The sequence below is a fragment of the Schistocerca cancellata genome, chromosome 5, assembly GCF_023864275.1.
Source record: "Schistocerca cancellata isolate TAMUIC-IGC-003103 chromosome 5, iqSchCanc2.1, whole genome shotgun sequence".
Lineage (NCBI taxonomy): Eukaryota > Metazoa > Arthropoda > Insecta > Orthoptera > Acrididae > Schistocerca > Schistocerca cancellata.
The window spans coordinates 492,312,164-492,339,445 of record NC_064630.1 but is presented as its reverse complement, the minus strand read 5'-3'; the positions used below and the strand labels follow the sequence as shown (position 1 = coordinate 492,339,445).

General features: G+C 39.8%; 1 protein-coding gene across 2 annotated transcripts in view; it reads right to left on the bottom strand.

The window, feature by feature from the left end:
• LOC126188310 (glutamyl-tRNA(Gln) amidotransferase subunit A, mitochondrial) overlaps positions 1-27,282 on the bottom strand; it is a 175,454-nt gene that overhangs the window by 80,922 nt on the left and 67,250 nt on the right. For both annotated transcript variants that reach the window (XR_007537850.1, XM_049929904.1), the window contains exon 5: positions 16,498-16,673. Coding sequence is in view for 1 of the 2 variants with exons in the window: in XM_049929904.1 (XP_049785861.1) it covers positions 16,498-16,673 (176 nt within the window). In the remaining variant the exon portion in view is untranslated. The remainder of the gene's footprint in view (positions 1-16,497; positions 16,674-27,282) is intronic.

The window sequence follows — 27,282 nt, the reverse complement described above, 5'->3', positions numbered from 1 at the left end:
TTCAGCCTTCGACCTCCCCTCCACAACCCTAAAAACACATTCAGTACCCCCACCCCCGTGAACAACAGCCCCCCACACCCAAAGACCAGCCACAGACTTCCCCCTCCCATACTTCCTTTTACCAAACTGCGACTCGTCCACCTCCACAAGCACCCCATGACCACCCAACTTACCCCTGTACTTAATAAATTCCGAACACACTTCACGACAAAAGGAATACCAGTCTAAAACAGTCCTCTCACTCACACCAGTCTCAAACGCGCAAAAACTCTGTGGGCATCTATAACAAAAATAATATGTAATAAGCCCAATCTCACGCATGCCCAATCTAGACTTCTCGAACCAGGTACCACGCCTTATAGAACGCCATACGCCATCTTTCCGGCAACACCACATGTATCCGTCGCTGGTCCGAGAGGCCGGAACTTTAACCAATTTCATCGCCTCAAGGCAAAGAGAACACTTAACAACTTCGGCGATTAAACCAAATAGTTGTAAGAACTTGATAAGTTCTAACGCTGTGTCGCCCATCATCGCCCTCAACCGAACACTATTAAGGCGGTCTTTCATATCCATTCCTAAACAAAAAACCACAACCAAATACACTCAATAACAAACTCACCCGACGTACAGCAATGAGCATTAAATTAAAACAAACGAAAACCATGAACACACCACAAGAGAGCACCACAAACAAAAACAAGACATCTACAAACACGCCACAATCGCAAAACAAACTCCGCGCCGTAATGACGTCACACACCACAACACGCTTACGTCACAGGTCAAAGCCGACGAGTAAGATTGAAGGTTTCTGTTGACCCTCTAAAAATTCATCTAATGAGTAGAAAGAGTTGCCATTAAGAAATTCTTTTAATTTCCTTTTAAATGCTATACGGCTATCTGTCAGACTTTTGATGCTATTAGGTAAGTGACCAAAGACTTTTGTGGCAACATAATTTACCCCCTTCTGAGCCAAAGTTAGATTTAACCTTGAGTAGTGAAGACCATCCTTTCTCCTAGTGTTGTAGCCATGTACACTGCTATTACTTTTGAATTTGTTCGGATTGTTAATAACAAATTTCATACGTGAATATATATATTGTGAGGCTACAGTGAAGATCTCTAGCTCTTTAAATAAGTGTCTGCAGGATGATCTTGGATGATCTTGTGTTGCCCATATTCTCCAATTCTGGGTATTGACATGTCCTTGGAGATGGAAATGGGCTTCATTGTCCACAGAATGTTCCATGGCCATTCATTGTCCACTTTCATGTGATCACGAAATTCCAGAGCAAATATCTGTCTTGTTGGCATGTCAGCATGAAGCAACTCCTGAACATGCGTGCTTCTGTATGGAGAGCAGTGCAGGATGTTTCACACTATTTTGTGCACCTTGTTTGCAGGCACACTCAATGCTCAGGCGATTCCCCAGCACTACATTTTTGCACACCATCACTCTACCACTCCTGCAATGCTGCGGCCACTATATCTGGCACACACTGAATAAACTGTTTTCCTCCCTCTGTCACACTGCACTCCAAAAAGAAGCTGTCTTTCCAAATTTTGTAATCATTTTCTCCAGACTCTCAGCAGACACTGGACCAATGCCTTTTTCCATACCCTTGAATGTCCAGAACTTCTGAAGGGCTACTGATGTACAGACAGCATACCTGTAAGATAGCTTTAGCAGTGTGCAATCCTTCATGGAGACAGTCATGTAGGGCATCTTGGACACAACTGGGGGAACAGCTGTGTGCCGTGCATCGATTGGTGTGCATTTTCTGACACTCACAGCACCATTTATTGGTCTATTTTTTGTTGTTATTATGAGGTTTCCACCGTGTCAATAATATACTGTTCAAAGTTGACATCTTTCTGAGCAGTGGTTCTCTTTTTACAGTGCTTTAAAACTGGAATTTTAATTAGGGACACACACACACACACACACACACACACACACACACACACACACGTGTGTGTGTCACATAATGGAGATAAGTATGTCAGAAATGTTAAAGAAATTGGAAGAATTGGCAATTATCAGTAAAGCTCAAGCTGAAAAGTTACATTTAATCAGATGAGATATTTAATAGTATTATTACACTGCAAACATATGGGGAGCAATTAAAAAACAGTAGTAAAGCCACCAACGAGAAGTTATCTAATAATATCACTATCTATGGACTAACATGAGAGGAGTTAACAACAATAATAGAAAAAATGTACAAGACACAAGTGGCCTTAGCAAAGTTACCTAAGGAGTTACAGCTTGAAATAGAAAGGCATTATGGTTTAGCACGGAAGGAGGTTCAAGAGCAGTTAAAAAATATAAATAATATGATGAAACATCTAAACAAACTATCCACCTAGGAATTCAAAGATATACCTAATCAAATCTCAGAGATGTGGAACTGAGTGGAGCACAGCAGAGATTTCAGTGAAGTAATTGGTCTCCCAAACACTGACTAGTTAGGACGAATGTGCACAGGAATTAGTTGAACAATAGATGAAGCTGGACCAACTACTGCTACAACTAATTCACTGAATAACATTGTGGAACATCAGAAGGAAATTCAAACATTACGGCAAGCCTTAGAAAATAACCAACAAGACTTTGTAAAAATGTGGCTGTCAATAATACAGTGTTATCAAATGATACAATAGAGCAACTCCAACTTGGGAGTGGTAAGGGTTTATCTGAGTATTTTCTAGATCATTACCTAAGAACTGGAAAGATCATAAAAAATTGACTTTGCACCTAGTTATTTGGTAGGGGACAGAGCTGAATGGGGAACGACTCGTTCACAAGATTTTAAATCATAGGATGATTTTCACAGGAAATTCAAAAAGAAATATTGGTATGTATCTGAATGACATTTAACTAGATCTGAATATATAGATGCCCCAAAAGAATAATCATGCCTTGTGAAGATATTAGTACACAGATTACCTCATTACGCGAGAATGAAAATTTGGTGTAGAGGATGGACAACTGTCAATCTTTCATTGACCTGCATTGAAGAGTTAAACGAATTAAACATAGAATATAATGAAGAATTCCAGGGAGAGAACCTAATGGGGCACTAAAAGTGAATTATCCTGTTATTGTAACAGAAAAAGTTGAATGTCCTTGGACAGGCGCCATGATCCTGGACATGGCAATACAATTACAGGCTCATATATAGAATATTTTATAGCCTTTACCCATAAAATAGCTACACAAGAGTGGTAGCTTGACAAAAATGAGGAAACTGAAGTAAAACCAACCAAAACCCATAATATTTCGGGAACTAAATGCAAAGAAAGCAGATATTTACATAGGCTCAAGTATTGAGATTTCCTGGTCTAGGAGTTTTCACAGACAATGAGAAAAAAATATCTGTTTAGTGGGTTTTAGTTCACGCAGCAAGCAGACATTGACAGCACTTTGCAGAAGAAAAATTACAAAACCACGCGGAATTTTCAAGAAGTGAAGAAACAAAGGTAACAGGTTTTACGGAAAATGTGTAACTGATGAAGCTTGTTTGAGTATATCACAAGCAACTACAAGTGACAGCAGTGACAAGAAAAGTGCAGAGCCTACACACTCTCCCCCCAGGGCTTCGAAAAGGAAAGTTGACTTCAGAGTTTATGAAGAGCTCAGAGTAGAAAAAGACATGGATACGAATATAATTGTGGAGTTTGGTATTTTGGCTCATGTTCTAAGTGATGCAGTGAGTTGTTCTCTTTGTGGTGGTGCAGTAACACTGTCTCAAGATGAATCAGATAAGAAGGAATCGTTTGTCATTTATGTATTTCCTGTCAGAACTGCGAATGCTCTAAATCGTTTTGCACATCAAGCAAGTGCAAAAACAACTTGTATACTAATAACGTAAGCTTAGTATATGGACTGAGTTGCATTGGGAACGGTCAGGCAGCTGGGAAAATGTTGTGCAGCATCTTGAATTTGCCAGGTTCTCCTACAGAGTATGAACACTACACAAATGTCATTGGTGATTGTGGAAGTGGCTACAGATTCCATGATATCTGCAACAAAAGAAGCAGTGGAAGCAAATGATGGCTGCACTGATAACAGTATTGCCTTGGATTGGTTCCTGGCAGAGACGAGGACAAAAATCTAAGAATGGAGTTGCAATAGCAACAAGTGTTGACACAGGAAAAGTCCTGGAACTTGAGATTTTGACAAAATATTTTCAAGGATGCAAATGTGCTGGCGTGGATAGAGAGAGAGAAGCAGCCCATAAGCCAAATTGTGGAAAAAAATTATGAGAGAATAAGTGGAGGGATGGAAGTGGCTGCTGCAGTAAATATTTTTCAGCGATCTGAGGAAGAAAGGGGAATTAGGTACATTCAGTTCTTGGGAGATGGAGACAGCAAGTCTTTCAAAGCAGTAGTGGACAGCAAACCTTACAGTGTGCCCATAACTAAACTACAGTGTGTAGGCCATGTGAAAAAGAGAATAGGTGCATGTCTCAGACAGTTGAAAATAAAACTTGGGAACGCAAAGCTATCAGATGGTAAAACAATGAAAGGTCCTGGCAGACTGACTGACTGACAAGGTGATAGATCAGTTTCAAGATTATTATGGCAAAGCTATCAGGGATTTGCACAAGATGGTGAGAGCGGTGTGGGCTATTTACTATCATAAAATTTCAACTGATAACAACCCCAAACATTGTTTGTGTCCTCCTCCTCCCGAGACATGGTGCAAATATAGAAAATCTAAAGCTGAAGGATCTCTGGCAGATTTTAAGCATAAAAACAGTGTGCCTCAAGCAGTACTGGAGGCTCTGAAGCCTATATTTAGAGGTCTGGCCCATCCAGATCTGTTGAAAAGGTGTTTGTGTGGGAAAACACAAAACGTCAACAAATCTTTCAATAATCTTCTCTGGACTCGCATACCAAAAAGTGTACTTGTTGGGATGAAGACCCTACAGTCAGGAACATATGACACTGTAATCACATTTAATAATGGATGTAGTGGCAGACAGAGTACATGAGAAGCGGGTGATTTTGGGAAGCATACAGTGGAAGGTCTTCACAAAGTGGACATCGGAAGAGTGAAAAAAAGCTGAGGTTTCAGCAAAACATGTGACCAAAGAGGCAAGGAAAAAGAGAAGGCAGCTGTTACTTGATAGAACTGTTGATGAAGATGACCTAGACTATGGAGCAGGGTGTTTTTAATAACGTCATGTAACAATAAAGGTAAGTAACTTCATATGAAAACTTTAAATGTCCTTTTCTCAGTTTATACATTTTTCACTACAAATGCCGCGTTTTCTCAGAAACTATTCATCCTATTGCACTGAAACTTTTATAGGGTCCTGCACAACTATCCAGTAAGCCATGGATCTACAACCAAGAATATACATTCAGCTCAGCTATTTTTATGTATATTTATGTTAACAAAATTTTTGTAAAAATACAGGCATTGAGTAAAAAATTTGTAAAATCTTTTGTTTTGATGCAAAACCTTCCATCATAGATCATTAGAATAAAGAGTCAGTAGTTAATATACGGCAGAAATTTCAAATCCATATCTACAACAGTCTCTGAGATAATGGGTCATTAACATTAGTGAATTAACATGGGCGAGATAGGGGCCCAGGTCTCTCCTTAATTAAACAAAAAACCCTTGTACCTATCAGTACAGGAAATTGGTAATCAATGCAAACTTTGCTAACACTACCTAATGCTAATTTACAAATGTTACTTGTCGTAAAGTTTCATGCAGAATTATTGTTTTCGAGGGCTGATGACTGTCGGACAATAGTACCTTTTAAGATCAACCTGAGTAAAAATATGTATTGGTGAACAACATACATTTAATTGCATATGCAAATACGATAAGCATGGAGGAATGTATGATTAGTACGCAGATTGATAACAACCAAGTATACACTGAGGTGACAAAAGTTGTGGGACAACAATATGCATACGTACACATGTTGGCAGTATTATGTACCCAAGGCATAAAAGGGCAGTGCATTGGCAAAGATTTCATTTGTACTCAGATGATTCACGTGAAAAGGTTTCCGATGTGATTCTGACCGCACAACAGGAATTAAAAGACTGAACGCGGAATGGTATTTGCAGCAAGGTGTATGGGTCATTCCATTTTGAAACAGTTAGGGAATCTAATATTTCAAGACCCACAGTGTCAAGATTGTGATGAGTACAAGATTTCAGGCATTACCTCTCATCACGGACAACATAATAGCCGACAGCCTTCACTTAATGACCAACAGAAGCAGTGTTTGCATAGAATTGTCAGTGCTAACAGAAAAGCAACACTGCATGAAATAACTGCAGAAATCAATGTGGGATGTAAAAAAACGTATCCGTTATGACAGTATGACAAAAATCCAGCAGTAATGGGCTATGGCAGCAGACAACCAAAGCGAGTGCCTTTGCTAACCTGATGACATCACCTGCAGGTCCTCTCCTGGATTTGTTACCACATCTGTTGGACCCTAGATGACTAGAAAACTGTGGCCTAGTCAGATCAGTCCCAATTTCAGTTGGCATGAGCTGAGGGTAGGATTTGAGCGTGGTGCAGACCCCACGAAGCCATGGACGCAGGTTGCTAAGAGAGCACTGTGCAAGCTGGTGGTAGCTTCATAATGATGTAGGCTGTGTTTACATGGAATGGACTGGGTCCCTTAGTCCAAGTGAAGTGATCTTTGACTGGGAATGGTTATGTTCAGCTAGTTTGAGACCATTTGCAGCCATTGGTGGATTCCATGTTCCCAAACAACCACGCAATTTTTATGGATGACAATGTGCCATGTCACTGGGCTACTATTGTTCATGACTGATTTGAAGAACATTCTGGACAATTTGAGCAAATGATTTGGCCACTCAGATTGCCCAATATGAATCCCATCAAACATTTATGAGATATAATTGAGAGGTTAGTTAATGAACAAAATCCTCCACCAGCAACACTTCCGAAATTATGGGCAGCTATAGAGGCAGCATGGTTCAATATTTCTGCAGGGGACTTTCAAGGACTTGAGTCCATGCCACGTCAAGTTGCTGCACTATGCTGGGCAAAAGGAGATACAACATGACGTTAGGAAGTATTCCATGACTTTTCTCATCTCAGTGTATACCAAAACTTATGGACCTATTCTCTTAGTTTAGGAGCAGAAAAAAAGAGTTATACAATATTCTAAGGAAATAGAGATCAGTATTCTCAAGAAACATGGGTTAACAGGTGATTACATACGTAAATTTAAAATAAAAAAATGAGTCATTCTTTTGTAAACCATATCCTGTACCTTTAAGATTACGAACTGTGCTACGCGAAGAAATAAATAAAATAACAGCAAATCAACTTATTGAACATAGCGTGTCTAAAGCAATATACTGTTAATTGTTAAGGAAGCCGCAGGCAGGATGTGCTTGGTCTTAGCCACACATACTCGAAATAAGAATATAGAAAGTGAAAGAGATGAACTTGATGGTTCAAATGGCTCTGAGCACTATGGCACTTAACATCTACGGTCATCAGTCACCTAGAACTTAGAACTACTTAAACCTAATGAACCTAAGGACATCACACAACACCCAGTCATCACGAAAAGAGATGAACTTATTTAAATCGATGAACTGTTCACCAGGTTTGAACAAGCCAAATATTTCAGTTCAGTGGATCCGATAGTTCGATACTGGCAAGTAAAATTACATAACAGTTAAAATCGTTACACAGATTCGTTGTTTGATGGAAAGTTTATCAATTCAACATCCTACCTTTTGGCCTCAATATTTTGGTTTCGGTTTTTACCCATGCCTTAGGTGACTTTCTGGGGAAAGAATTGTTGCAGGAACTGATTATCTATGTAGATGACCTCTTATTAATATCTAAATATGGGAAGAGTGTTGTACCATATTAACACAAACTCTACAGAATTTTTATGAAAAAGATATTGTTGTTGTTATGGTCTTCAGTCCAGAGACTGGTTTGAAGCAGCTCTCCATGCTACTCTATCCTGTGCAAGCTTCTTCATCTCCCAGTACCTACTGCAACCTACATCCTTCTGAATCTGCCTAGTGTATTCTCTCCTGGTCTCCCTCTACGATTTTTACCCTCCACGTTGCCCTCCAATACTAAATTGGGGATCCCTTGATGCCAAAGAATATGCCCTACCAAGCGATCCCTTCTTCTAGTCAAGTTTTGCCACAAATTTCTCTTCACTCCAATTCTATTCAATACCTCCTCATTAGTTATGTGGTCTACCCATCTTATCTTCAGCATTCTTCTGTTGCACCACATTTCGAAAGCTTCTATTCTCTTCTTGTCTAAACTATTTATTGTCCACATTTCACTTCCATACATGGCTACACTCCATGCAAATACTTTCAGAAACGACAGAAAAGTATTTATCTTACCCCTAGGGATATGTGCCTCTACATCCTTACACTTGTCCACTAGCCATCTCTGCTTAGCCATTTTGCACTTCCTGTCGATCTCATTTTTGAGACGTTTGTATTCCTTCTTGCCTGCTTCATTTACTGTATTTTTGTATTTTCTCCTTTCATCAATTAAATTCAATATCTCTTTTGTTACCAAAGGATTTCTATTAGCACTCGTCTTTTTACCTATCTTCACTATTTCATCTCTCAAAGCTACCCATTCTTCTTCTACTGTATTTCTTTCCCCCATTCTTGTCCGTCGTTCCCTAATGCTCTCACTGAAGCTCTCTACAACCTCTGGTTTAGTCAGTTTATCCAGGTCCCATCTCCTTAAATTCCCACCTTTTTGCAGTTTCCTCAGTTTTAATCCACAGTTCATAACATAGATTGTGGTCAGAGTCCACATCTGCCCATGGAAATGTCTAACAATTTAAAACCTGTTTCCTGAATCTCTGTCTTACCATTATATAATCTAGCTGAAACCTTCCAGTATCTCCAGGCTTCTTCATGTACACAACCTTCTTTTATGATTCTTGAACCAAGTGTTAGCTATGGTTAAGTTATGCTCTGTGTAAAATTCTACCAGGCGGCTTCCTCTTTCATTTCTTACCCCCATTCCATATTCACCTACTACATTTCCTTCTCTTCCTTTTACTACTATTGAGTTCCAGTAGCCCATGAATATTAAATTTTCGTCTCCCTTCACTATCTGAATAATTTCTTTTATATGATATATTTCATCAATCTCTTCGTCATCTGTGGAGCTAGTTGGCATATGTACTTTTACTACTGTGGTAGGTGTGGACTTCGTATCTATCTTGGCCACAATAATGCGTTCATTATGCTGTTTGTAGTAGCTTACCCGCACTCCTATTTTCCTATTCATTATTAAACCTACTCTTGCATTACCTCTATTTGATTTTTTATTTATAACTCTGTATTCACCTGACCAAAAGTCTTGTTCCTCCTGCCACCGAACTTCTCACTATGTCTAACTTTAACCTGTCCATCTCCCTTTTTAAATTTTCTAACCTACCTACCTGATTAAGGGATCTGACATTCCACACTCCGATCCATAGAACTCCAGTTTTCTTTCTCCTGATAACGACGTCCTCTTGAGTAGTCCCCGCCCGTAGATCCGAATGGGGGACTATTTTACCTCCGGAATATTTTACCCAACAGGACGCCATCATCATTTAACCATACAGTAAAGCTGCATGCCCTTGGGAAAAATTACGGCTGTAGTTTCCCCTTCATTTCAGCCGTTCGCAGTACCAGTACAGCAAGGCTGTTTTGATCTGTGTTACAAGGCCACATCAGTCAATCATCCAGTCTGCTGCCCCTGCAACTACTGAAAAGGCTGCTGCCCCTCTTCAGGAACCACACGTTTGTCTGGCCTCTCAACAGATACCCCTCTGTTGTGGTTGCACCTATGGCATGGCTATCTGTATCGCTGAGGCACGCAAGCCTCCCCACCAACGGCAAGGTCCATGGTTCATGGAGGGGGGATATGACTATTACATTAGTAAAGTTTCATTTTGACAGACAAGACTTATAGCTCTTAGGATATATGGTACCGATACATGGCATTAAACCAGATCCTGAAAGGATAAGAGCCATAAAACATCGGCCAGAATCTGATAGCATAAAACAATTATGCTCATTCCCCAGACTAGCCAGATTTTATCATTGGTAAATGCAGCATCAGGAAATTAATGATCTTCAACTGTTGTGATGCAAATAAATATGGGATGAAGTGGCATCAGAAACTTTTAAGAATATAAAAGGAACACTAGGGAAAGCACCTAGGCATGTCAGAATACTGTGTCACTTTGGAATTATTTAAAGGAGAATGGAATCTTGAAAGTGGTGAATAAAGACTACCGTTTTCACAAGTGGAAGCCTTAACAACCATTAATAAAATTACACAGCTACAGCAAGGATTTGCTAGCTATTGTTGGGAGTATACAAAAATTCCTAAAGTTAATTTGGGGATCCACGATCATTATCTGTATTGACCATAAAGCTTTAGCATTCCTGATGGAAAGCACACTATTGCAAATCCGTCTAATGGGAAGAGCCTTGTTTTTACGAGAATTCCAAGTAGAAATAAATTCCATAAAGGGTTCTCAGAACCAAGTATTGAGGGATGTGGTATCATTTTTGCGGTTAATTTTTTAACCTCAAGTTTTACACCAATAAAGAGGTGAGGACATTAGCAATCAGAATTAAGAAAAAGCTGAGCAGGAATTATGGATAATTATTGATGGTATTTTGTTCTGGAGATTAAACAACACTGCATTTAGTTGGAAATCATGCATAGCTCGGAGTGTGAAAGAAGATCTACTGTGGTCTATCGATAAGGGATATTGGCATTTCAGTATTTGCAAGCGCATTAGGCACTTGAATACATTTTTTTACTTTAAGAACTTAGGTCAGAAAAGCTACTTCGAACCTGTGAAGTACGCCAGAAGGTTAAAGATGGGAATAGCCATCTACAGTACAAAATAATTTAATTGAATAGATAAAAAATATACTCACCATGTGGCAGCAGGCAGAAGGGTTGATGGGAAAGGAAGAAGGGTGACTGGAAAGGTCTAGGAAAAGGGGCAAATTTTGGGAAAGTCACCCAGAACCACAGGTGAGGGGAGACTTACCTTATGGATGAGAAGGAAAGACTGATTGTTGGGGGCTGCAGTGGACGAGATTTGAAAACTTGAGAGATTAAAGGTGGAAGACAGGGTAATATGCAAGACAGAGATTATTTCTTTAACATCATTAATAAGTTTGTAAGAGTGAAAAGCTAAATGCATTGAAGTTAATAGAGATGGGGAGGGGGGGGGGTGAAAACTAGACAGGTAGGGCAATAAACAATGTAGAAATCTACAATGGAGTGAAGAAAGGAGTATTTACTGTGAAGAAATGTTGAGACAGAAGAAATGAACATAAATTAAGGCCAAGTGGGTGGTGAGAACCAAGAACTTGTTGTAGTGCTATTTCTCACCTGCTGCTTAGTGAACAGATATTTTTTCTCTATCCAATTAAATTATTTCACCTACAGTATAAGTTATATCCAATAATAGCCAAGGGATTATATGACTTAACTGCTGCTAACTTTTATGAACAGTTACTTACAGGTCAAAGAGGAGTAATTTACATCTTTGCACTAATAGAATGTTGGTGGAAGTACATAAAACTTACTCTATCAAACATGCCAATGCAGATACAGTAATAAAACATTTGTAACACTATTTTCAAGTTTTTGGTAAGCCTCACAGACTCCTCATACATAATGGGTAACTTTAAAGGAATTTTTACTGTGGAAAGGTATGAAACCTGTAGCCATTTCAAAACACAGCCCACAATCAAACCCTTGAGAAAGTAATAAAGGAAATTGAAAATATTAGGAAAATAATAGCTGGCTACTCACCATAAGGATGACACACTGAGTTGCACACAGGCACAACAAGAAGACTGTTACACATTTAGCTTTTGGCCAAAACTTTATTCAAAAAAGAAAAAGCACACACGTTCACAACAGCAAGCAAACCACGTGCACACATGACTGCCATCACTGGCAGCTTGGATTGATAGTTGGCTCTTGAGGGTGGTGGGAGGACTGGGGGAAATGGCATGGGAGTTCGGTTTGCGGCTTAGGTCTGAAGTATAGTGCCTGTCAGTGAAGGGCATGGCGAGACCTTCAGCATACTGGGCAAGGGCATTCTCCCTATCCCCCAGACCTAGTCCATAAACAGATCACCTCTGCCATTGCAAACCCCCAAATCCTCTGGTCACCCCAAAGAAACAGCAATGAACTATGAAAAAGTGCCCCTTAGTCACCCAGTACTACCCCAGACTAACAGTTGACCCACATCCTTCATCATGGCTTTGATTACCTATCATCATGCATCGAAGTAAAGGACAGTCTACCCAAGATTCTTCCCGCTCCCCCTAAAATAGTGTTCTCTGCCCACCCCACCCCTCCAAAACACCATAATCCATCCCTATGCCACTCCCAAACACAAATGCTTGCCACAGGGATCATATCCCTGTGCAAGACCCAGGTACAAGACCTGTCCAATCCACTTCCTATTCCAGCCCTGTCACAGGCATATCCTAACTCAACAGAGGCTGGGCCACCAGTGTAAGCAGCTGTGTCATATACCAGTTCTGCTGCAATCATCACACAGCCCTTTTACATTGGTATGACTACCAACCAGCTGTCCAACGGGATGAACGGCCATTGCCAAACTGCGGCAGAGTGCATGGTAGACCACCCTGTGGCACAACATGCAGCTAAACATAACATGGTTTATTTCACTGGCTGCTTCCCAAACTGGGCCATCTAGATCCTCCTCTTCACCAACAGCTTTTCCGAACTGCGCAGGTTGAAGTTATCTTTACAACTTTTTCTCCACTCCCAAAATTACACACCTGTCTATTTTTCCCCTTCCCTGTTCCTCACCTCCTAACATCTCTCCCCCCCCCCCCCCCAAAGCAACACTCCCTGCCCCACAGCCTACTGATGCTGTGCCTGCCAGTCTTGTTATGTCTCAATCTAGTCCCTGCACACTCTGCCAAGCAGCATTTGTCTTCCCACCCATACTCCGCTATCACTCCCCCTTTCCTGCCCCACTCCAGATTGACACTCAACATAACAGTTGCAGTCCGGTCTGGGCTGCCTGTGATAGTGGTCAAGTGTGCATAGGGATTGCTTGTGTGAATGTGTGTGTTTTCTTTTCTGAAGAAGCCTTTGGCTGAAAGCTAGACGTGTAACAGATTTTTCATTGTGCCTGTCATTAGCTCAACAGGTCATTGTTATTGTGAGTAGCATTCTATCAATGCCTCAGGATGTATCACCTCAACCTATAACTTGTTTTAGCCAAGTTATATCATAAATTTCTTTTGTCATTGACTCTATTCAGTAACTCTTCATTACTTAAACCATTTGCCCATATAATATTCACCACAAATTCTTTGCTGCTCAGTCTGCATTCCAAGAAAACTATGTATAGGACTTGATGCGTATCCCCGCTAGTGTTTATTTCATACATCATTAGACGATCACCCAAAGGGAACCCTAAATCACCACAAAGGCAGTGTCAAAACAGAGAAAAGTTTACACAGGAAAATGTCAAAAGGTAAAGCTCTTCACTAGAAATGTCTTGAAGGCACTGATATTGTGTGTGTGTGTGTGTGTGTGTGTGTGTGTGTGTGTGTGTGTGTGTGTGTGAGAGAGAGAGAGAGAGAGAGAGAGAGAGAGAGAACACTGAAAAGTTTTTGTATGTGATTTACGTAAATTGAGAGCTGAATCCACACTTTACTCAATCTCAAGTTTCTGCCAGTTTTGATTAAATTATCCAGACACAAATTCCAATTGCATCCTTTACTACACTATCTCTGAAATTTGTCACTTGTACCATGATGCTGGAACCTTCACATTTCATTTCATGCTCACAACTGAATTAGTGTTTGGCAACAACTGATTGCACTGACAGCTTGAATCTTAACACTAGGCTTCTTTACTACTCTATTCAGTAGTGATCCAACATTCTTCTTTGATCTTTCCCAGCCAATACCTCTCTTCTTTTCCCTTACTACCGCATCTTCTTCTCATCTCTATCCACTTCCTCTTCCCTTTCCACAATACTGTATTGAAGTCTCTCCTTTCTATAGTTATTCTGTAATTCCCTTCCATCTTCCAAGCCTTCCCTTCTTTGCTTAGTACTGGCCTCTCATCTAAAGTCTTTAAATGTTCACACAGTTACTAATTTTTCCTCCAAAGGTTTTTTACTTTTGCTACAGTCAGGCTTGCACCTACAGTTTTACATTTCTCCTCTAGTCATTCCAATTTCATAATTCTGCTCCTCCTGTCAATCTCATTTTTTAGACATCTGCATAATCTTTTGCCCGTTTCATTTACTGTATGTCTACATCCTCCCCTTTAAAAAATTAAATTTAATATCCCATGCATTACTCAAGGATTCTAGTGGAACTTGGAATTTTTGCCTAGTTGTTCCTACGCTGGTTTCAGTATATCATCACTCAAAGCTTCTGTTGTATTTGTTTTGCCTAAGTAAGTCAATTATTGCCTAACAGTTCCTCTGAAACTCTCAACAACCTCTGGCTGTATCAGTGTATTCAGACACCATTTTCATTATTTCTGAGCTTCCTGCAAATTCTTTAGCTAAAACTGACAAATCATAACTAATGAACTATGGCCACACTCCACAACTGCTCCTGGAAAGTTTATGCAACTTAAAATTATATTGGAAGCCTTCAGGTGTCTACAGATCTCTTCCTCATACAAAACCACCTTCAACCACATATAAAACCACCTTCACGAGTCCTAAATCCAGTCTTTGCAATGACTGAATTGTGATCTGTCCAAACACTACTAAAGCACTTCTGGATTATTCCATGAAAAGTCAAGGTTTTGTTAAGTCTGTAACACTTGCTATTCTTTTGTTTAGTGGCAAATAAACACACTTGTATCATCAGACCTTTGCTGTATATTGTTCAGGTTCAGGACTGCATGTTTTTTTTTTTTTTTTTTTTATTTCAATACTTCAATGTCAATTGTTACATCTGTAACAATGAAATGACACATGACACTTTCCATTTCATCCCCCCCACCCCCAGTCCATCTGTTACTATTTTTACTTCTCTTACTTCGCTGATGATTTTTACTTCTCTTACTTCGCTGATGACATTGTAATTCTTTCAGAGACAGCAAAGGACTTGGAAGAGCAGTTGAACGGAATGGATGGTGCCTTGAAGCGAGGATATAAGATGAAACTCAACAAAAGCAAAACGAGGATAATGGAATGTAGTCCAATTAAGTCGGGTGATGCTGAGGGAATTAGATTAGGAAATGAAACACTTAAAGTAGTAAAGGAGTTTTGCTATTTGGGGAGCAAAATAACTGATGATGGTCGAAGTGGAGAAGATATAAAATGTAGACTGGCAATGGCAAGGAAAGCATTTCTCAAGAAGAGAAATTGGTTAACATCGAGTATAGATTTTAGTGTCAGGAAGTCATTTCTGAAAGTATTTGTATGGAGTGTAGCCATGTATGGAAGTGAAACATGGACGATAAATAGTTTGGACAAGAAGAGAATAGAAGCTTTCGAAATGTGGTGCTACAGAAGAATGCTGAAGATTAGATGGGTAGATCACATAACTAATGAAGAAGTATTGAATAGGATTGGGGAGAAGAGAAGTTTGTGGCACAACTTGACTAGAAGAAGGGATCCGTTGGTAGGACATGTTCTGAGGCATCAAGGGATCACCAATTTAGTATTGGAGGGCAGCGTGGAGGGTAAAAATCGTAGGGGGAGACCAAGAGATGAATACACTAAGCAGATTCAGAAGGATGTAGGTTGCAGTAGGTAGTGGGAGATGAAGAAGCTTGCACAGGATAGAGTAGCATGGAGAGCTGCATCAAACCAGTCTCAGGACTGAAGACAACAACAACAACAACAACAACTTGTCCTAGTATCGAATACTTGTCTTCCATTACTATTAAATTTTTGTCTCTGTACAGTCGTTTCAGAATTATTTTCTCTTCCCAGATTAATAAAGAATTCTAAGCAGAAGCAACAGGCCATCATTTATATGGTAGCATGGGCACAGTGTCATCTTTCTGACATCTAAGAAGACTACAGAGAGTGCACAAAGATGATACAGTTGACAAGAAAAATTTGTGCAGGTGGGTGAAGAAGTTTACAGATGAGGCAACTACAATTAAAGGAAAGAAGGACAGTGGCTGTGATGGAGGAGGCTTTGAAGTATAATAGAAGTATACATGGAGAGCCACTACTGATATGGGACTGAATGAATAACTTACATCCGTTGATGAAGTGACAAGATACTTCTGCTTTGCTTCAACAAAGATCTCATATGCTACTGAAATCAACATACCTCAGCCAGATATTATGCGAAGGGCCAACAGAAGTACTCAACTGACACACACACACACACACACACACACACACACACACACTAAGAGAAGGATCACTAGTACCTTAGCTATAAATGCTAGTAAGTATATACAGAAAATCGTATTACACTTACTAAACATTGTTACTGCATCATCAACTGTTCTGGTAAGTACGCCTGGCACATCCATTGAATTCACAAGAGGTATGAGACCATACCTTGACAGCAAACCATACGTAGGTTTAAAACCTACAATGCCACAGTATGCAGCAGGATTGCGCACAGAGCCACCTGTATCTGAGCCCAATGCCCTGCAACAAAAAGACAGATCATAGTAAGGATCCAAAGTTGATTCCTTATCCAGCTTGTTATTTTTGTACAAACCTATTTACAATGTCCTTATTTGTGCCCGAGTTCCTCCTAATTACAATAGCCATGTTATACACATAGCTTCACAGGTAAATATTCCTTTTCTTAATCATCTTTAGCTATGTAGTTTTTATTTTAAAAATAGTGTACAGTCACAGCCTCTGCCTGATTGTAGTGCTGTTAATGTGCAGAATTAAAATGGCTGAGGCTGCTTTATGATCCATAGTGAAACACATGTGTGGAATACAGTTAAAAAGTGCCAAGAAATAGGCTGTTCCTAATGTTTCCCATAAATTTACGGAGATAATCAGCTTTGAAGTTTTCCTAGTCACTGTGTGTATTTCAGTTGATACATACACCACAATCATACATGTAGCGCAGTCGGTAGTGTAGTGGAATGTTAACTAAATACAGTTCCTTCTCATACAATTTTAAATACCTACATTTGTAATTATAGAAATCATCATTTTTTATGAATAATGCTTGTCTCCTTGTTTCTAATTCAATATTGGACGCGAAATTCCTGTTTCCATTTCAAATACAAATTCTTAATTATCAATGTTTCATGAAAGACTTTTCATAAAAGTTAGTTAAATTAAGAAAACATAACAATTTAATTTTTAAGACAAAAATGAAAAACCAAATCCTCTTTATTTGAACTATGACCATTGTTTTATACCACAGAGGTAGATGAGTATCGTAGAACCATGAATAACAATCATTTTCACAGCATTGACCACATCGTACAAATTTTATATTTTTACTTTTGATACTGTACCATTACAATATGAACCCAACAGAACTGATCTGGAGCCAAGTTGTGGGATTTGGCCTGAGAAGTAACAAGACTATTAAATTGCCGGATGTACTGGAACTAACGCGCACAGCTTTTTCACTTGTCACTGCCGAACGCCGGCGGTATACAGAACGGCTCGTCATAAAAGAACACAAAATGCGGCGCCTGGTTGGTTTGTGGATTTTGTTGCTGATGTTGCTGATAGGCTCATTATTAATATAGCAAGTGTGACTTGTAGAACCGAAATGTATTTCCCGGATTCGGATAAAGAAGGAGCTAAGAGGTTACCAGACCACTGACTGTAATTAATACCTTCAGTGGCTTCAGTATTCAACTATATGGTGAAATCCCTGCAGTATGCTTTTGCATTACATACAGCTCGCTCATAAAAATTACCCTATGTTTAAGTTAGAAATTTTCATCACTCTTGTTTGTAATTAGAATACTATGTCAGGTGAGAATGAGTGCATTTTATGCTTTCCGTCTGGTCACCTAAGAAGCATGTGGTAGTGCTGGAGTTTCTCCTAATACTATTCCACTCTCTTTAGAAATTAAAAGACATTCAGAGCTATATTGTTTCTTTGCTCGTCTCTTTTTATGTCTGAACTGCAACTGCTCACATCATTGCAGGTTAGTTGGACCAGTGCTGTCCAAGCTTAATGCACTGGTAAAGGTGTTTTCCTGCATTATTGCTTAGTCTGTGTGCGTGTAACACAGCATAAAACTTATCCTTATGATTGTACTTGACTGTACTGGTCACAGCTTGGCTTCCGCTCCACGTGAAACGAAATCCAATGAGATTCAAGCAAACGTGGAGGAATACATGACGTAATGTTTACATCAGGTTTATTCTTATGATGAACAAAATACAGTACCAATTCTGATATATACACTCCTGGAAATGGAAAAAAGAACACATTGACACCGGTGTGTCAGACCCACCATACTTGCTCCGGACACTGCGAGAGGGCTGTACAAGCAATGATCACACGCACGGCACAGCGGACACACCAGGAACCGCGGTGTTGGCCGACGAATGGCGCTAGCTGCGCAGCATTTGTGCACCGCCGCCGTCAGTGTCAGCCAGTTTGCCGTGGCATACGGAGCTCCATCGCAGTCTTTAACACTGGTAGCATGCCGCGACAGCGTGGACGTGAACCGTATGTGCAGTTGACGGACTTTGAGCGAGGGCGTATAGTGGGCATGCGGGAGGCCGGGTGGACGTACCGCCGAATTGCTCAACACGTGGGGCGTGAGGTCTCCACAGTACATCGATGTTGTCGCCAGTGGTCGGCGGAAGGTGCACGTGCCCGTCGACCTGGGACCGGACCGCAGCGACGCACAGATGCACGCCAAGACCGTAGGATCCTACGCAGTGCCGTAGGGGACCGCACCGCCACTTCCCAGCAAATTAGGGACACTGTTGCTCCTGGGGTATCGGCGAGGACCATTCGCAACCGTCTCCATGAAGCTGAGCTACGGTCCCGCACACCGTTAGGCCGTCTTCCGCTCACGCCCCAACATCGTGCAGCCCGCCTCCAGTGGTGTCGCGACAGGCGTGAATGGAGGGACGAATGGAGACGTGTCGTCTTCAGCGATGAGAGTCGCTTCTGCCTTGGTGCCAATGATGGTCGTATGCGTGTTTGGCGCCGTGCAGGTGAGCGCCACAATCAGGACTGCATACGACCGAGGCACACAGGGCCAACACCCGGCATCATGGTGTGGGGAGCGATCTCCTACACTGGCCGTACACCACTGGTGATCGTCGAGGGGACACTGAATAGTGCACGGTACATCCAAACCGTCATCGAACCCATCGTTCTACCATTCCTAGACCGGCAAGGGAACTTGCTGTTCCAACAGGACAATGCACGTCCGCATGTATCCCGTGCCACCCAACGTGCTCTAGAAGGTGTAAGTCAACTACCCTGGCCAGCAAGATCTCCGGATCTGTCCCCCATTGAGCATGTTTGGGACTGGATGAAGCGTCGTCTCACGCGGTCTGCACGTCCAGCACGAACGCTGGTCCAACTGAGGCGCCAGGTGGAAATGGCATGGCAAGCCGTTCCACAGGACTACATCCAGCATCTCTACGATCGTCTCCATGGGAGAATAGCAGCCTGCATTGCTGCGAAAGGTGGATAGACACAGTACTAGTGCCGACATTGTGCATGCTCTGTTGCCTGTGTCTATGTGCCTGTGGTTCTGTCAGTGTGATCATGTGATGTATCTGACCCCAGGAATGTGTCAATAAAGTTTCCCCTTCCTGGGACAATGAATTCACGGTGTTCTTATTTCAATTTCCAGGAGTGTATTTACTTGTCTCAATGTTCTTCAGAAAAGGAATTCTTGGTTAGCAGCTAATAAGTGGAACATTAGTGGCAATAAACACTATTCTTTTCATTCTAACATTAAGTATTACTACAGATGTGACACCATTTGCTAAGAAGAAGTGAAACATGGGATCAATGTTTGACTGCATGGAAGGCACAGTCATATTCACGACCTCATGGAGAAGCTGAAGTTTATGGGAGCTAAAGTTTATGGGAGGGCAAAGTATGGCACTAATTACATATCAAAAAAGCCTTGGTTTATAAAGGAACCAGAATATCATGCATAAGAAAAAGGATATTGTCTGAAATGGTTAGAACAAAGGGAGAAGCAAAACTGATTTTATATTACAAGAAGTATTATGGTGTCTTAGCTTTCATGAGGTTGATAACTCTCAAGTAATTACTAAAATCCTGTTCTTCACATGCTTGCAACATGTGAAGAGACTAAATGAGTAATGTATAAATTTTCTGGTTAGTAAGTCCACTTAGAGCTGTACATTAAGTGTAACTGAATGAGATAGTGTATCTGTTAAGAACAGTGAAGAAGAATTGCTATTAAAACAGTCTGCTTGACATGCAGCTCTTATTACTTATAAAAACTGAAAGTTAAAATTAAACAGTGGTTAATTCTATAATTCAGTCAGTCAATCTGTACTGCTCAAGGTTGATACCAAATTTAAAAAAAAAAAAAAAAAAAAAGTCGAATCTGACTGTACAAATCTACACAGCACAAGATAATCTTAAGGCAATGTGTTCAATTGAACTTATGATTTAGTTTAATTAATTAATTTTACAAAAAAAGTCAGATTATGAAGATTACATCAAAATATGAGATAAAGGATGTGTTTCCAGTTGACCTCATCCATTACAAGAACTGCATTAAGAACAGAGGGAATATTTCATTGTCATGACAGTGTTTTGTCCGAGTCACTGGACTGTGTTAATGTTGGTCTTTATAAGAGCTTAAATTGCATCCAAATCTTCATTTGTAATTGGGTCGAGAATTGAGTGGCTCAGGGAAACACAATGCCATGTATTTTGAGTTATAGGGCAATCAGTACTACCTATTAGTAGCAGAAGATGATAAAGCAGGAAAAGTTCTAATATCACTCAAGAGCTGTCAGGCAATGCTTCATTGTTAACAGCAGCCAGCCATGGGAACATAATGGCAAGCAACAGGTAAAGTGGCTGGTACCAAGGGGGACCTGTGTACACTTTACGAGATTCACTCACATTTGACGTGTCACAAGAAAACAAAGATGTTTTTAGTAATTGTGTTGCCTCTCATCTGGATCCCAAGTACATTCCCAATCACTCAGAGTTACGCAAATTTGGAAATATGTTGTATTTAATATGTTTCACAAACATAATGGTAAGTCCATGTACACACCATTATCTTCCTGAATGCATGAAATATGAGGTTACTGAATGTGTAATGGGACACCCTCCTCAAACATTACAATTTTTTTGATATAGAAATAGTAGTGATATTTTCGAAATCTTGTATAGGTGAACATTTTCTCAGCTGTTTCAATAAAAGAATTTCATATGATTTTGTATACGATTCACTATATCTAAGGCTAAAATGTATAAAAAGAAATTAATTTGTTACAATTGCTATGTACTAACTCTGTATGTGTAGTTAAAATTACTCTTATTTTAGAAACACTGGAAATTACAAAATACCTAGCATACTTAAAATTCCTATTATTAATTGCACAATCTGACATATTTATTAAATTTATTTCTGGACTCATTTACAAAATAATGATATAACTTGGTGAAGATTCTTCTTTTGTCAAGAAAGTTTGTAAACTCATTGGAATATTGATAGCACGGCCAAATGAGTTAGTAGGAGTGGGCATGCCTCTGGTGGAATCGGAGTGGCAATAACAATGTGAATTTATGTTCTAAAATGGAGACTGTAAAGACAATTTGACATAGAAGAATGTATTGGAATTTGCGTAGCTGAATAAGTATTAAGGAGAAGAAAAGGACATTTTACTAATAACTATATTTGCACATTCAAGAACAAAAAAAATTTACAGCGAACACAACAGAATAATTAGCCCACACAAAGAGTGTTAGACAATGCCAAAGAGGTCTATTTTACACAGTGCACTTTGCGCCGTCACACACGAAATATATTGTTCACACAAGATAAACCAAATAGTCCCACAATCTTCTCAAACTTCTCCCTTTCCAAGGGTTTGGTCAGAAGGTCAGCTAACATGTCTTCTGTGCGCAGATAGTCCACGGCAATGTTCTGTCGCTCTATGTGGTCCTGAATGAAATGGTGCCGTATATCCATATGCTTTGTCCTAGCACTAGTAACATCATTTTTAGCTAGGTTTATGGCTCCCTTATTGTCACAGAAGATGGTTGTAGGTTCCTCAATTAAATTGGGTTCTATTTCACTTATTAATGTTTATAGCCATAATGCTTCCTGTGTGGTGTAAGATAGTGCCATATACTCTGCCTCTACAGTGCTCAATGCAACAGTTTTTTGCTTTTGACAGGACCATGATGTGAGGCCCCCCATTAATTTAAAACAGCAGCCAGTGGTGGAGTATCTGTCTCCCAATTCACTCCCCCAGTCCGCATCGCTATATCCCTCTAGTTTTGTGTTACCATCTCTATGGTATTTTAACTCATAGTTTGAGGTTCCTCATAGGTATCGGAATATCCTCTTTACAGCTTTCCAGTGCTTTTCCTTTGGGTCTCTGCAATATCTGCTCACTGCATTGGTGGCAAAAGCAATGTCGGGTCGTGACGTTTGAGACAAATATAACAGACTCCCTACTGCTTCTAAATAAGGAACATTCTTGTCACATTCCACATCAGTCTCATTTACACTTAACTTCACTCCTACTTCCACTGGGGTACTTACAGGTTTGCAATCACTCATGCCAAATTTCTTTAATATTTTTTCCGTGTATGATGATTGACTTATGCTCAATTCTTGTCTTTCTTCATCCTTAGTAATCTGCATACCTAAATAACATTTGACTAATCCCAAATCATGCACCTTAAACTTGGTTTGCAGCTGTTTCTTGAAAATTCTCATTTGGCCTTCACTTTCAGTCAGGATAAAGAAATAGTCCACCCATATCGCCATTATTATTATTTCTTCTTTTCTCCCTTTATAGTAAATGCTGGGATCTGCCTTGGATTGCTTCATATTCATATTTATTAGAGTTTCATGTAGATATCGATTCCAGCAACGTCCACTTTGTTTAAGTCCATAAATACTTTTTCTCAAACGCCAAATCTTTTTACTTTCTGATCTGGTTTTTATGGCTTCCCTTGGTGGAATGACATATATCTCCTCCTCCAATTTCCCATTTAAATATGCCGCTTTAACGTCCATATGATGAATTATTAAATTTCGTTTTACTGCCAAGGCTAAAAGATATCTCAATGGTGCATACTTGACTACAGGTGTAAAAATTTCTTCGTAATCTACCCCTTGTTTTTGTGAATATCCTTTTACCACAAGTCTTGCTTTGTATTTTGGTGATGAGCTTTCAGGGTTCTTCAAATTGAATACCCATCTTGCCTGCAGTGGTTTCTTATCTCCTGGCATATCTACCCATTCAAAGGTTTCGTTCTGATATAAAGATTCTAATTCTCTCTTCATCGCTTCTTTCCATTCTTGAGAGTTTGGGCCACTCATTGCTTCTTCTGCTGTTCTTGGCTCATCATTAAAAGACTGTTCTATATACATCTCAAAATCTGGATATTCCTTCGGTTTTGGTACACGAGAAGAACGCCTTACATTGTTTTCTTCATTTTTTCATCCTCTAACTCATTGTCATCATAAACTGCATCCATTTGTCCTTGGCTGTTGTCTTCCTCTTCTTCACTTTCGATTTCCTCACACAAGGTTTCACCTTCTGAACTAGGTGCAGTTGCCTTAGTGGTTTTGCTCTCTTTCGAGTCTTTTGTATTTTCAAAGAATATTACATCTCTACTTGTGACAATCTTTTTAGTCAATGAATCCATTAATCGGTAGCCCTTTGAATTTTCACAATAGCCTACAAAAATATACTTTTTAGCTTTCGGATCTCATTTTCCTCTTAGCTGTTTTGGAATATGTGCCGTTGCATCACACCCAAAAACCCTTATATTGCTTAGATCAGGTTTCTTTCCTATCCATATCTCATAAGGGGTTCTATTCTTTAATGCTTTTGTAGGTGATCTATTGTTCAAATATACAGCTGTTGACACTGCCTCTGCCCAAAAATCTTTGGATAATTCAGCGTCAGTCATCATGCTCCTTGCTTTCTCAACAATGGTCCTATTAGCCCTCTCAGCAACCCCATTTTGAGATAGGCTGTACCTTATGGTAGTTTGATGCCCGATTCCCTTTTCCGCCAGAAGTTTCTTCAATTTCTGGTTAATATATTCTCTCCCATTATCAGACCTGATGATCTTGATCTTCTTTCCCGTCCATCTTTCAACCATATTGCAATATTCCTCAAAGATATCTCTCACTTGGTCTTTAGAACTAAGAAAATAAACATGAGTATATCATGAGTAATCATCAATAAACGTAAGGAAATAATTACTCCCACCTATGGATTCACACTCCATTGGGCCACATACATCTGTGTGGATTAACTGTAAGACTTCTGTGGATTTACTCTTACTAGTCTTGAAGGGTAACCTTGCTTGTTTTCCCTTTATACATGTCTCACAAGGATCTTCGGACACACTAAAATTCTGTATTCCCTTTACCATATCCTTTATTACAGACATACTCTTTCTATTTAGATGTCCAAGCCTCCGGTGCCATAAAAAACCTTCTGCTGAATATACTGAATCACTAACATTTTTATGTTTACTGTCAATGGTATCCAACTTAAAAATACCCCTTTCGTTACTTGCTGTAGCTATAACTTCACCACTTTCATTGATTACTCTTGCATCCTGCATGTCAAAAGTGTCTGTATTTCCTTTCTTGACAATTTCCCCTACAGACAGCAGGTTAGTTGCCACATTTTTCACATAATGAACATTGTGTACTGTAACCATATCTGATTCACCATTTACACTTACATATAGATCTAGTTTCACAGCCAGGTGACACTGGAGCTTGTTGCCATCAACAGTAGATATTCCCTTACGAGTCTTATCTTTGATGTCATAAAGAAGTGATTTATCTTTAACAATATGCACAGATGCACCTTAGTCTAAAATCCATTCCATATCACAATTACTCATCCCACCAAAAGAATAAAAACATGAGAGTGCCTTACCTTTGTTATTGGTCCTCCTCTCTGGGCTATCAGTAACATACCTCTTTTGCTGAGTGTCTGATCTTGGGCTTACTTTTTCTTTGCACTGAGACGCAACATGTCCCATCTTCTGACATTTATAGCACCTCACCGATTTCTTCTTTTGTTTTTTGAGTAGAGAGCAGACGCACCTTCCTTCTCCAATGTACAACAGCTTGGAGCACTCTTTACGTCCTGCAGGATTTTCACCTTAACACTGTCGCCTGTGATTGGTATACCCGAGCTTTCAAGCCCCATAATCATAGGTGCATACCTTTCGGGCAGTCCTGCCAACAGCAATGTTCCTATCGATTCGTCAGCGATCTCGAATCTGATGTTTCTCAGTCGGTTCGACGTGGTTATTATTTTGTTAACGTATTAGTCTACACTCTTACATTTGTCCAGGCGAGTGGTAATTAACTCGCATAATAATCCTACTTTTCTCGTAAGACCACCATCCTTGAATGCACTTCGTAAATTGTCCCAGACTTCTTTCGCTGTAGCAGCTTTTTCAACGCGAACCTAATTCACCGAATCAATCAGTAATATCAATTTTGATTTTGCTTTCCTATCTTTATTTGAATAATTCTGATCTGTGGATTTCATTGTCCCATCTACCACGTCCCATAGGTCGTCTAAACGTAAATACGCTTCTACTGCGAACTTCCAGGTTGCATGGCTTTCACGACCTAGAAGTCTTTCAATCTGTGGAATTTGTGCCGCACTCATTCTTAACGGTAACTTGCTTTTTATTGCCGTAAAGAACACCAAAAAATAATGCGGAAAAAAATTGCGATCGTCTTTTAAGGATAACTTGCACTTCACGTAAATTGGAACTTTTTCAATACTTTCTCCCTACTATTTTATTGATATACTTATTCCAAATGCAGCCTGGGCCCATAACCTATTGGAATTTGCGCAGCTGAATAAGTATTAAGGAGGAAAAAAGGACATTTTACTAATAACTATATTTGCACATTCAAGAACAAAAAAAATTTACAGCGAACACAACAGAATAATTAGCGCACACAAAGAGTGTTAGACAATGCCAAAGAGGTCTATTTTACACAGTGCACTTTGCACCGTCACACACGAAATATATTGTTCACACAATTCCAACAGAATGGGTAAAATGAAAGAGTCACTGAAACAGACATTACATCATCAATTATCATGCAAACTGGAACCCACAAAGTCAAAATTTCAGCCTCAAGAAACTATCCCTTGACGCAACGAACTGCAGCCAACAACGAGAAAATGAAGATAAGTAAAAAAATTATTTGTACATCTTACTCCTCTTGAAGCATTTGAAACAAAGCAATTAGTTTTTTTTGAAGAGACTGAAACACTACTGATGATGTGTGGGAGGGTAAGACCACAAATGGATGCTGTTGAAGGCTTGACGTATACACCGGTATGCATATTTCTTCATTTATATTCATACAAGTAACAACAACAGCAACAGCAACAACAAAAGTAATTCTGTCTGTAGCAATTACTGGGTGGATCGAGTAGCTAGGTGGTTGTTTTTCCCATCCCAAGCCTGGATAAAGCAGGATAAAAAACTAGAACACCAAGAGACATCTGTCAATAACAGCAAAACATCAGCTTCCACATGGACTAACTACCATTACAACAAGGGAGATTTAAATCTAATGTGTGACTCACTCTACCTGGGCTAAGGTCCACCAACTGGAATCAGCCGTGAACTCGACATCAGAAAACACAAGTAACAATGTAGCTACCCTCGCCCCAAGCTGACAAGAGCAAATGCAAACCTGTTCTTTCAGTTGCTGGGGGACCACGACTTCTCGTTGGGTCAGAACTTGCCAGAACTCCTCAAACCCAAAAGAAAGCATTTCATTGGTACTCTCAATGTACAGCCACTGACCAAAACAGGAGAACTGAAGATGCTCTTGGACTCCTGCTACAAACTCAGAATCTGCATACATACTCTACAAGAAACATGCGAAAAAACTACAACCTCACTTAAAAATAGTAATTTACATACACTGGGATCTACTTTTTTAGTGCACAACAGTACCAATTATTCTGTGATACATTTCACCTCACCCTCCGAACGTCTCTCCATACTTACAGTTACATAGGCCAGCAAAGCCTATACATTTGTAATCGCACATGC